We start from the raw sequence: 12,413 nt of genomic DNA, 5'->3' as shown, positions 1-12,413 counted from the left end.
TAGTGTAAATGAAATTGTGCTGGAGAACTGAAATTGAAGTGCTGGATGCAAAAGCAGTTGCTTTGAGTGGTTTTGTGTCCTGCTGTAACAGTGAGTGATAAAAGCAATGGAAAAAGAAATGCCCTCAGTGTGAGTACCTTAGCCCATGATCACAATTCACTTCAGTATAGGATGAAGGGGGAAATTATTTTTTTAATTTAAGCATAATCTTAATAATTCTTATTAACTTTTATTAAATCTTTTTATCAACTTGCCTACCCCACCCACATTAAAATTTCCAACACATGCATGTTTCCTAAAATAAAATATCAGGTATCACATGATAGCTCAATAGTCTAGCCACTGGTCTCAATTGATTAAAAAGGGATATTTCTTGTAACCAAACCCTGAATGTAATGTGAGACTTAATGTAACAAATATTTTCAAAGTCCTTTTCCCAGCAGTTTACTTTAGCTTCATTAAAAGTATTTACCCAACAGAGTATAAATGTGATATGTCCTAAAAAGCTTGAAATTAAGATCCTTAAATTGGGCCCAGCGCGGTGGCGCAAGTGGTTAAGTCCTCGCCTTGCACGCCTGGGATCCCATGTGGGCGCCGGTTCTAATCCCGGCAGCCCCGCTTCCCTTCCAGCTCCCTGCCTGTGGCCTGGGAAAGCAGTCGAGGACGGCCCAAGGCTTTGGGACCCTGCACCCGCGTGGGAGACCCGGAAGAGGCTCCTGGATCCTGGCTTTGGATCGGCATAGTATCGGCCCGTTGCGCTCACTTGGGGAGTGAATCATCGGATGGAGGATCTTCCTCTCTGTCTCTCCTCTCTGTATATCCGCCTTTCCAATGAAAAAATAATAAAAATAAATCTTTAAAAAAAAAAAAAAAAGATCCTTAAATTAAGTTTCTATGGACTTTGTAGTTTTTCCTCTACAACAAAGTGGAACAGAGCTTTTCGACAGTCTGCGTGGTTTCGGTTTTAACTATTCAACTCTGTGATTCTAGTATGAAGTCAGTTAATATGTAGTGAGTGTATGGCTACATCCTAACAGAGCTTGAAAAAACAAATGATCAGCAGTCCATAATTGAGCAACCCTGCTCTAGAACCAAAACTCAGCAAGCAGAATTTATCTTGCCCCCAGATGTGTATGATGCCATTTTTGACTGTCACTGAGTTACAGGGCTCTGTGCTATAGAAACCTTCCTGTTTACAATCTATTCCTCAGATGTGAATTTAGAGACCTCACCATACTGAAGCATCAGTGTTAAAGATATTAGCTGTTAGTTTTACTTTTTATAAAACAGTTTGTATTGTATTTTTTTTTAATCAGGTTCAAATGAAGTTTTTAGTTGAGCAGATGAGGCAGCCAGATTTCATGGATGCCCTACAGGGCTTTCTGTCTCCCTTAAATCCTGCTCATCAACTAGGAAATCTCAGGTAAGGTGCTTCCTTGGGAGTTGTATTGATATGTTTAAGTCAGTAATTTTTCTAGAAAAAAAGTTGAGGAAAACCAGAATGTATGTTATAATTAGGAGGTCAGTAGGCTATCCTATTCCTTCCTATTCTATCCTGCAAACAGTTTCAAATTGAATGTCTTCATAATGACTATCTACTACTTTAATAAAGTTTAAAACATTTAGTAGCTGTTTGTATAGCTAAAATTTCTGATGTCCTAGAATAAGAAATGAAATGTATCTGTAAAACTAGTGGTATGTGCCCATGTCATATAAAAATTTCTTAAAGCTTGAGATTTTTTTCTTTACACTTCTTAGAAATAAATTCATCAAAATTGAGAAAGTTTAGAAACCGTAGCACATCTAAAAGCTGTACTGTATATGTATTTATAATAAATTTGAGGATAAGAGAAATAACAAAGCTAAGGTACTTAGTAAAGTTTTTACCTATTTTAAAGGCTTGAAGAGTGTCGAATTATGTCCTCTGCAAAAAGGCCACTGTGGTTGAATTGGGAGAACCCAGACATCATGTCAGAGTTACTGTTTCAGAACAATGAGATCATCTTTAAAAATGGGGATGGTAAGGAAGAGTGTCAATGAGCCTCTGATCCCAGAGTGTAGCTACCGTTCTCTACACAGGATATTTATAAACTGTGAAAACTAATGAAAGCAGTTTGAAGAATACACATGTGAAAAAATACAATACAGGCAGATGTTTTTATGCTTGTAATCACACACACAGAGAAAGGAGTTGAAGCCGTTACCCCAAAAGATGTTGCTTTAATGTGTTTGTTATTTTGAGCTAAGGACAGTGGAGAAGCAGTGGGTTTCTCTGCATTCCACTCACATGCCTGAAGGTGGATCTTCTAAAAAGAAATTCAGTTGTCCTTAGTATCCTCCCGGAATCTACAGGAGGGCTAACCCCTACAGTTGTAACCTGAATACTTATTTTTATTTTTAATGAGTATGCATGTGTAGAGGAGAGAAAAATGGCTTCCCTCTGCCCTTCTGTTTCTTTGGTAAGACAGATTAACATATGAAAAACAGAATTTAACTATATACACACAGAAGTTCTACAGACTGTGAGACTTGAAAAACATTGAAATGGTTAAAGCTTCGTAGCATCATGATCCTACAGAAAAGAAGAAGAGTTTGGGGCTTCTGGTATATGAGGATAGCACAAGTTATGGGAGGATAAGAAATATTTGTGAAGTAAAGATTGCCTTCATGTGAGAGGTCCTGAGAAAAGTCACCATCTCTTGAATGTGGTGCCTCCCTCCAGTTGATGTTCCCTTGTTGAGTTGACGTTCCCATACTCTTTCAGGATTGGAAGTACTAAAGCAGTTTCTGTTACTTGCCTGAATTATATAGCATCCATTCATTCCCTATTCTGTGAGTGAGACCATAGCACATGGAGTTGTAGCGGTAAAACAGAACCTCAGTTTCTTGAAGTGTATAGTCTTTAACAAGGAAAAGAAGTGCATTAAACAAATAATTACAAAAGTTACAGCAAAAGTACAAAGGAAGAAAGAGGTCTGTTAAGGTGACATATGAGATTTAATTTATTTGTACTCTTTGCTATTGGGAGAGGAGAAGATCATCTTGGGCTTTTTGTTAGGAAAATGACATCTCAGTAGGCTAAAACTGATATATATTCAAGAGAAAAATAAATAATGGTTTTAAAATTTTTGTGAAATAATGTGCTTGATTACCCTAATGTTATAGTTACATTAATGAGGATATGTTAGAATTAAAGAATCAGAGTCTTGCTTTCTTATTGTTTTGAAGTATAAATATAGCTATACTTATTTTTTGTATGATCCCCAAATTGCATTTATTACAATCAGTGATACACATTATTTCAATTTCAGATTTACGGCAAGATATGTTAACACTTCAGATTATTCGCATTATGGAAAATATCTGGCAAAATCAAGGTCTTGATCTTCGGTGGGTAGCAGTTAAAGCAACCTGAATGCTGAAACTTATCCTGTAAAAGTAAACTATTAGTATTAATTATAGAAACAGCTATCCAATATATATATTATATCTATGTAATTAATAGTAGTTAATTTCTAAGGTAATTTCATTTATCCTCATCTTTCTTGTCTTGAATTAGCCAGTAAGTATCATCAGCCAGGTAAGAAGAAGAGCTATTTACTTGTATGTGTGTGTGTTTGTGTAATTTATTTATTTTTCTTGGAAAGGTAGATTTTACAGAGGGAAGGGTCTTCCATCTGTTCTTGGTTCTTCCAAAAGTGGCCGCAACGGCTGGAGCTGAGCCAGTACGAAGCCAGGAGCTTCTTCTAGGTACAGAGACCTAAGGCTTCAGGCCATCCTATACTGCTTTCCCAGGCCAAAGCAGTGGACTGGATGGGACAGGAACCTGTGCTCATAGCCCATATGGGATCCCAGCGCATGCAAGACATTATCCACCAGGCTACTGTACCTGGTCCCAAGGAGAGCTATTTCTTTTTTTTTTTTTCTTTTTTGTTTTTTATTAATCTTAGTTAATTAGGGTACAAAGGGTCACGGGCTACAGGGTGAAAGTGGGTAATATCATTGTTTCCACACTAATATAATCATTTTGCCCTGTATCTGGGGTTAGGGGAGTAACAAAGGGAAAAGCCCCACCCTACCTCCCACCCATCCCCAATCCCCAACATGAGGCGGACTCCAAGGGTCCTGCTCAAACAGTTTTGATAGTTCATCACGTCTGGATTGCTGCCAATCTCACTGTCCCAACCACAATGAAACCTATTCAGAGTCCACTGGCTGACAGTCTCTTGATGGTTGGGGTTCCAAGATTAGCAGTTCAGTTGGAGAAATATCCAAAGAAACTTCATCTGAGTTGATCCCAGATCTGATTCTTGAGTGAGTTTGCTAGTACAGACTCCAACACTGTTCGTCACACCAATCAGCTTATGCATATGCTGGTCGTTGCGATTGCTGGGTCCGTTCGGCTTCCAGCCCTGTCTTCCTTGTGAACCAACGGGTGTTGTAGTCCAGCTCGATTCTACCCGCTTCATACTCGGTCTTCATGCAAACCAGTTGGAGCTGCAGCCTAGTTGGTGTGACTCCCCAAAACTTCTACCAGTTCTGCCCCCTACCCTGGTTCCCATGCTTGCCAGTATGCACCACGGGCTTGTCCAGTCTGTCCCACATCCCATTTAGCTCTCACACACGTCAATGGACATTGAAGCCTGGTTCAACCCAACCAACCTGTTATCCAGCCCATACACCCACTGGCAGGTGCCTTTCTGTCTAGCCCGCCCTGCTCCTAGCCTGGGTTTCGTGCTGCCCAGTGAGGGTGGTAACCCTGAGGGAGGTGCCCACTATTTCCCTACTAGGCCACACCCACTCCCAGAGTATGCAGTCTCGAGGTGGTTTTGGCATTTGACTTGACAGAATTAGCTCCCAGTACCAGCCTCTGCCAGCTAATGCTGTGGCTAAGCCCAAACACCCCTCAACCCACTCTAATTTTACCTCGCACCAGTCAGAACAGTCAGCTCACCATGAGGCCCACAGGTGCTATAGCCCTGCCTAATCTGAACTGCCCCCATCTGTATTCACACTTTCCAATGGAAGTAGTTATCCAGCAGGGGTGCCCACGTTCCCCTGTTGGCTTTGCCTCCGCCCCGATTGTCACATATGCTGTTTGCGAGCTGCAGCCACATCTGGTACGGCTCATCTCACCTTGGCATTACTTGTTGTGTACTGGTATGTGTTGCAACCGAACCTGGCTCGGCCCACACTCTGTTCTGGTGCTCGGATTCACCAGAAGGTAATGTGAACAGGTTCAGCCTGGTCTGCCCCCAACCCATGCCATGTGTATGCCAGTGGGATAATTTCCATTGCCTGTTCTGGGTTGTTCCCTATTGTGCTTCTTGCACTTACCTGCATGGGACTGTGTCCTGCCAGAGGAGTTGCCCAGGCTCCTCCACCAGAACCTCTCCCAATGCCAGTTTTCACGCATACCAGTGGGTTCATGAGCCAGCATTACTCAGTTCACCTCCTATCCTAGGAGGAACAGTGGCTTTTCCTGACTGGCCTTCGACCCAAGCTGGTTCTTGTTGTTGGATATTTCAACCCAGCCATGGCTCTTCCATACCCCCACACAGCTCACACATGGTTCAGTAAGGGCTGAGACCTAGCCTAATCCATCACACATCTCTCCCCGGTCCTCCAGACCACCGGATGGTGTTGGAATCTGGCCTGGCTTGGTGCTTCCCGTCCCAGTCCACACTTGTGCCAAGTGAGATTACAATCGTATCCTGATCAGAATGCAGCCTCAGTTCCAGCCCATGCGCTCCTTGGTGGGAAACTCAACCCAGCTAGGGTGTCCCGTTATTTCCCCACCTGGGCCTCTTCCCTTCCATAGAGCAGGTGCAGGCTGGTGGTTGTTCTGTCTCCGCTTGGCAGAGCCCCTCATTTGTCCTGGCCCCTTGGGTGCTGTGGCTTAGTGCCTCTGCCTCATGCAGATCAGTATATGCAAGGACCTACATGGCATGAGCTGTGCTCCAACCTGAGTTCTGTTGTTTCTTGTGAGTTAAGGTTTGTTCAGCCCTGCCCATTCTGCCCCCTTCCAGTGGCAGCCCGGCCCACCCCACATCCTGTTTAAAGATGCACATTTGGGTGCTGCTGCCTTGACCTACCCTGACTGTTGTGGATTCCTTTACCCATGAGTGATGGCAGGTGGCGTGGTCACATCTAGCTTAGACCATTGCAACCCCAGCTTGCAAGCTAACCCGGGGGACTTGTATTCCAAAGGGTTGGGCCCACACAACCCCACAGAGTCTACCCCCAGCCCAAGTTCTCTTGCGTGCTGGATAGTGTCTTAATCCTGCCAAATGTGACCACTCCACAACTCCAACACTCAGTCGGGCAATGGTACCCAACACTGCCAAAGAGGCTACCATCCATAGCTTCGGTGTGGGCTAGTGTGTGGCAATCAGTGATGTTCTATACTAATATCCCGTTTCTGTATTCATAATTGAGCTGTTGCATCTATCTTACTGAAATTATCTTCTGGATACTTCCCTAAAACCACTAGGTCTTGGTCCCCTCGCATGCTTAAATCTTTCATGACCCTGTCACTGAGAATACCCGAAAATTCACTTTGCACCTACACTCAACCTAGTCTTAGTCATGAGTGACCCCAGGCAGCAACTACATATCTTGAAAACCCCAGAGTTCGCCCTGCCGGGGGGTCAGAAGACAAAGCCTGGCACCACTTGGTGCACTGGCCGCCCTGGGGGAGGCCAAGGACTCGTTCACTGCCTTGCGGCAGTGTCTTTGGCGTGAGTCCCCCACATTGGGTCTGACCCGGCAGGGGCACCCCCCACAGTCGCCACACTGCAGGGAGCGTCAGCTGCCCCCGAGCCCAAGGACCGAACTCCTCCCAAACTCCCCCAGCCGCATGGTCTTAGCAGCAGGGCGGAACTAGGAATTTCCACCCAGTTCCCAAGTTCCCTCATGCTGGACTTACCCTGAGGGAAGAGCAGGAGAGCTATTTCTAACAAGTAGTAGAGTCTGCATCTGTCTCTGAGATAACACCAAAAGGAATAAGATAGGGGAAACACAGAATGCTCATTTGTATTTTGAGGTTAATGAATATAAAATAAAATTCATAATAGAAATCTAATAATTTTAAGGCTCTAAGTTTTGTAATCTTGAAATATCTTGCAGCAAACTTTATAAAGCCAACTGCAATCTTTACCAATTTTCTGCCAAGCTTTGTACAGTTAGTAGTGTATCCAGATTCTATCATGCTTCTCGTTTTCCAAGTCACTGTTGATCTATTGATTTTTTTTCTTGATTCTTTACAAATACATGATCATTCCACCAAAAGCCACCTTCTCTGAAATTTCTTTTCTCTGTAGGAGTCGTAAGAGTCAAGTCCAGCTACAGCAGCAGTTAGATAAAGTAGAAATTAGTGGATCAAAATGTATTGTATGTGTCTTACTGATAAACAGTAAGTAGTATATAATCATTGGAAATAATAACATTTTTCAATCTAACAAATTTTTCTGGTCTAAAGTTTAATTCTAAGTACTCATGTAAAAAATATTTAAGGAAAATCTTAATAGTTTTGTTTATTACAAAAGCAGAATTGAGATTTATTTGTAACTTTTATATAAACAGGATTTGTTGGGCAGTTGACTCTTAGGAACATGAGCATGCTCAGTTGCAATCAGATAAAAGCATAAAGTAAGAGAAAATGAGCAGTACAATCTTAGGAACTTATGTATTTACCAGGACAAATAGAAGGAAAGCATCTATAGATTTAACAATTTGTACTGCCAGTGTTTCAAGAGGTATAAGAAATTACACTATAAAAGCACTGTGACTCATGGCTAGTGTTAATGAGAGTGTCTTTAACTGAATGGTAAAAGTATCCTGTTGTAGCGGCCTAAGCGGCTAAAGTACTCACCTTAAACATATCGGGATCCCATATGGGCACCGATTCTAATCCCGGCAGCTCCACTTCCCATCCAGCACCCTGCTTATGGCCTGGGAGGGCAGTGGAGGACGGTCCAAGGCCTTGGGACCCTGCACCTGTGTGGGAGACCCAGAAGAGGTTCCTGGCTCCTGGCTTTGGATCGGCGCAGCACCAGCCATTGCAGTCACTTGGGGAGTGAATTGGATGGAAGATCTTCCTCTATATTTCTCCTCCTCTCTGTATATCTGACTTTGCAGTAAAAATAAATAAATCCTTAAAAAAATTTAAAAAGCCAGAGTACAAGAAAGTAAGGGGAAAATACAAGTAAGTGACTATTAATCTATATTAGATTATGAATTTAGAAGTAAAGCTATATTTTATGAGAATAACACAGCAAGGAAAACCACACTGTAATGAATTTATGGGCCAGTGTGGATGTTAGGATTTTTCCCCAATTATCTCTTTACAGCTTCACCTTTGGCTACCTGTCCTATTTAGTACTCCTTTCTTTTAACCTATTTAATATGTGATTAAATAGGACATATCCTAAAAGCACTTCTACGTGCCAAAATATAGCTGTTATCAAGGAGGAGATTTGTCAATTGAAGTGTGAGCTGAAACTGGTAGCTTTTTATTTTTTATGGAACTTTATTTTTAGTTAATAATAAGCTAGCTACTGTTATACAAAAATGTCTGCTTTTTTCAAAATGGACAATATTTGTTTTCAAGGAAAATAGCCTTGACAGTATTTGTTGCTAGTGACAGTTTTTGAGCTTTCAAGCGTAACTTAAAATTTTGGAAAAATGTGTATCCACCACTGAACTCAGTAGTGTCCCCAAACATTCTGATTAGACTGCTAGGAAAAGTAAAAGTTGGGGTTTTTTATTTTTGTTTTTTTGGTTTTTGTTATTTAAGATTTACTTACAGGGGTGGGGAGGAGCTATAGAGAACAGTTGTGATTTTTTTTTTTTAAAGATTTATTTTTATTATTTTTTTATTGGAAAGGTGGATATACAGAGAGGAGAGACAGAGAGGAGGATCCTCCGTCCGATGATTCACTCCCCAAGTGAGCGCAACGGCCGATACTATGCAGATCCGAAGCCAGGAGCCTCTTCTGGGTCTCAAACGCGGGTGCAGGTTCCCAAAGCTTTGGGCCGTCCTCGACTGCTTTCCCAGGCCACAGGCAGGGAGCTGGAAGGGAAGCGGGGCTGCTGGGATTAGAACCGGCGCCCATATGGGATCCCCGGCGTGCAAGGCGAGGACCTTAACCACTTGCGCCACCGCGCCGGGCCCAACAGTTGTGATTTTTTAAAGTGTGATAAAATACAACCACATTTGAGAGATCTGAATAAATTAGCAAATTATGTCTTCCAAAAAAATACTGCATAGTACTGTAAACTGATACATGGGTGAGAAGTCCAGAGAAAAATTATGACAAGATTTTAATGTTGCATTTTAAACAGCTCATTGATACAGTTTCAGAATTCATATTGCAATTTGAAAAACTGCCGCATGTTAGGTTTGGCATAGCGTCAAAATGTTTAAAATTATCTGAAAAGGCTATTGTGACAATATTCCTCCTTTATCTTATTACCTGCGTGAGGCTTGATTTCTTCATTTATGTCAGTCAAAACAAGGGATTAGTTATAGAAGCATGTATGAAAGTCCAGAGAAATACTGGGCTCTGTGGCATAGGAAGTAAAGCCACCGCCTGTGGTTTCAGCATCCTTTATGAGTGCTGCTTCAGCTCCTGGCTGCTCCACTTCTAGTCCAAATCCCTGCTAATGGGTCTGGAAAACAATAGAAGATAGCCCTAGTGCTTAGTTCTTTCCCACATGTGAGAGGCCTGAAAGGAGTTCCTGGCTCCTGACTTTAGACAAACTCAGCTCCAGCCATTGCAGTTATTTGGAAAGTGGGTGGAGTTATCTTGTCTGCTATAACTGACTTTCAAGTAAATAAATCTTCGGGGGCAGGGGAAATTAACTTTAATTTTTATCTTCTCTTTAGTTTCTAATATCAGTAGATGTAATCCACCTAAATTTTCTTTTGAGTCCTTAATAATTTTTACCCATGCAAAGGAATTTTGAGACCAAAATGGGAGAACTTTTGCTGTGAACTTTTGTTTAGTTGCCAATTAGTTAACCATTTTTAAATTGACCCTTATTTTTAAAGTTCTAAATGTTTTCATTTTAATAACCAAAATAATTTTCTTTGCCCTTCTGATATACAGGTAACTGTTGTTTCAGTTGAAGGTTAAGATAAACATGGCAGGTCATTTTCAGTGTATTTCCAGAAACATGTTTGTCACACTAACAAAGCAAATTAAGTTTGTTTAATTCCATTATATAATTGTAAATGTGTTTCCCCTTTTATAGAATGTTACCTTATGGTTGTCTGTCAATTGGTGACTGCGTGGGACTGATTGAGGTAGTGAGAAATTCTCACACAATCATGCAGATCCAGTGCAAAGGTGGCCTGAAAGGCGCACTGCAGTTCAACAGCCACACTTTACATCAGTGGCTCAAGGACAAGAACAAGGGAGAAATGTGAGTTCTACCATCATTTCTGTATTCTTCTTAAGTTTTCTGTATCATGAATCTGTTAGCAGTTAGGTATATTCCTCTGAGCTAGACCACAGAAAACAGTTACAATATTTGGAAGAAACATGCTTTATCTTCTGAAATATCTGATATTATTATGTTTAAATGATCACAGTTACCTTTACTTTGATAAAATTCTGTACACTGAACTTTACTATCTAAAATGTGTTCTTATTGTTCTTTTTTAAAATTAACATCACATTTGCATTTTACTTCTAATTTATTATTAAAATGGAAAATTAATTATAATGATTTGTTTTTTCACTATAATAGACCATATTCTGTGGTAAGGGAAGATGTGGAGATTTCTTTTTTAAAAAATGTATTTTTTATTGGAAAAGCAGATTTACAGAGAGAAGAAGAGACAAAGATCTTTCCACTGGTTCACACTCAAGTTGGCACAATAGCCGAAGCTGAGTCAATCTGAAGCCAGGAGCCAGGATCTTCTTCCAGGCCTCCCATGTGGGTGTAGGGTCACGAGGCTTTGGGCCATCCTCTACTGCTTTCCAGGGCACAAGCAGGGAGCTTCATGGGAAGTAGAACAGCTGGGGCATAAACTGGTATCCATATGGCATCCTGGTACATGCAAGGCGAGGATTCTGTCACTAGGCTACCACCCCAAGACCTGGAGATTTTCGTTGAAACTCCTGAAGATGAGAATTTCAAGGAGCTGACATTGTTACAAAGCAGGTTAAATATTACTTTCAGCGTTGGTATCCCACTTGAACACCTGTTTGAACCCCTGCTGCTCTACTTCCCACCTAGCTTCCTGTTAATGTGCCTGGAAAAGCAGCCGAGGATGACCTAGTGCTTGGGCCCCCGCATTCACATGGGAGTCCTAGAAGGAGTTCTTGTCCGTCCTGGTTCCATCCTGGCCGATTTTCTCTCTCTCGCTCATTCTCACCCTCTCTCATTCTCACCCTCTTGCTGTATAATTATGCCTTTCAAATAAATAGGCGAATCTTAAAATATCAGGGGCCAGAACCATGCATAGTAAATTTAGCCTCTGACTGCATTGTCAGCGTTCCATGTATGTGCCTGTTCGAGTCCTAGATAATCCATTTCTGACCCAGTTCCCTGCTAATGTACCTGGGAAAGCAGTGGAGGATGGCCCAAGTCTTGGGGCCTCTGTACCCACGTGGGAAACAAGGAAGACACTCTTCTGTCCAACCATTGTGATTATTTGGGAAATTAACCAGTGAGTTGAAGGTCTCTCTGTTTCTCCTTCTCTCTTCATAAATCTGCCTTTCAAATAAAAACAAGTAGCTCTTTTGTTTAAAAAAAAATTTTGAAGTTCAAAATTCCTCACATCTCTGGCCATGAATACCTTTCTTCTGTAATGTCAGTGAGTGTGTGTAGCCTGTGTCCATTTCCACTCTACTCATGAGGTATTTATTTCTTCTTCATAGATACGATGCAGCCATAGACCTGTTCACACGTTCGTGTGCTGGCTATTGTGTCGCTACTTTCATTTTGGGAATTGGAGATCGACACAATAGTAACATCATGGTGAAAGATGATGGACAAGTAATGACTTTCTCTTTTTAAAATGTTCTAATGCTCTTAAACTACATTTATTAATTTTAGATATGTACCTGCATTATGAAACTAATATAATTTTTCTTTTTGAAAGCTATTTCATATAGATTTTGGACACTTTTTGGACCACAAAAAGAAAAAATTTGGTTATAAGCGAGAACGTGTACCATTTGTTTTGACACAGGATTTCTTAATAGTGATTAGTAAAGGAGCCCAAGAATGCACAAAAACAAGAGAATTTGAAAGGTAAATTCAAGAAATCAAAAGCACAGAATCAAAATTCTTGACACTGTACCTGAAACAATTGGTATTTTTCAATTTAGAATAACATTATTTAGCAGAATGGTTTTAGCAAAAGCTGAATGTTTTAATATTTATACATTTGTTATGAT

At 41.1% G+C, this 12,413-nt stretch overlaps 1 protein-coding gene across 2 annotated transcripts in view; it reads left to right on the top strand.

Moving 5' to 3' along the window:
* PIK3CA (phosphatidylinositol-4,5-bisphosphate 3-kinase catalytic subunit alpha) overlaps positions 1-12,413 on the top strand; it is a 94,953-nt gene that overhangs the window by 75,964 nt on the left and 6,576 nt on the right. For both annotated transcript variants that reach the window (XM_041002766.1, XM_041002765.1), the window contains 6 exons: positions 1,317-1,423; positions 1,899-2,020; positions 3,312-3,390; positions 10,258-10,428; positions 11,892-12,009; positions 12,116-12,267. In XM_041002766.1, coding sequence (XP_040858700.1) covers positions 1,317-1,423; positions 1,899-2,020; positions 3,312-3,390; positions 10,258-10,428; positions 11,892-12,009; positions 12,116-12,267 — 749 coding nt within the window. The remainder of the gene's footprint in view (positions 1-1,316; positions 1,424-1,898; positions 2,021-3,311; positions 3,391-10,257; positions 10,429-11,891; positions 12,010-12,115; positions 12,268-12,413) is intronic.

This window comes from Ochotona curzoniae, unplaced genomic scaffold (assembly GCF_017591425.1).
Source record: "Ochotona curzoniae isolate NIBS_2020 unplaced genomic scaffold, NIBS_Ocur_1.0 scaffold_2587, whole genome shotgun sequence".
Lineage (NCBI taxonomy): Eukaryota > Metazoa > Chordata > Mammalia > Lagomorpha > Ochotonidae > Ochotona > Ochotona curzoniae.
Note: the sequence above shows the minus strand (reverse complement) of the source record. Positions and strands in the feature narration are given on the sequence as shown.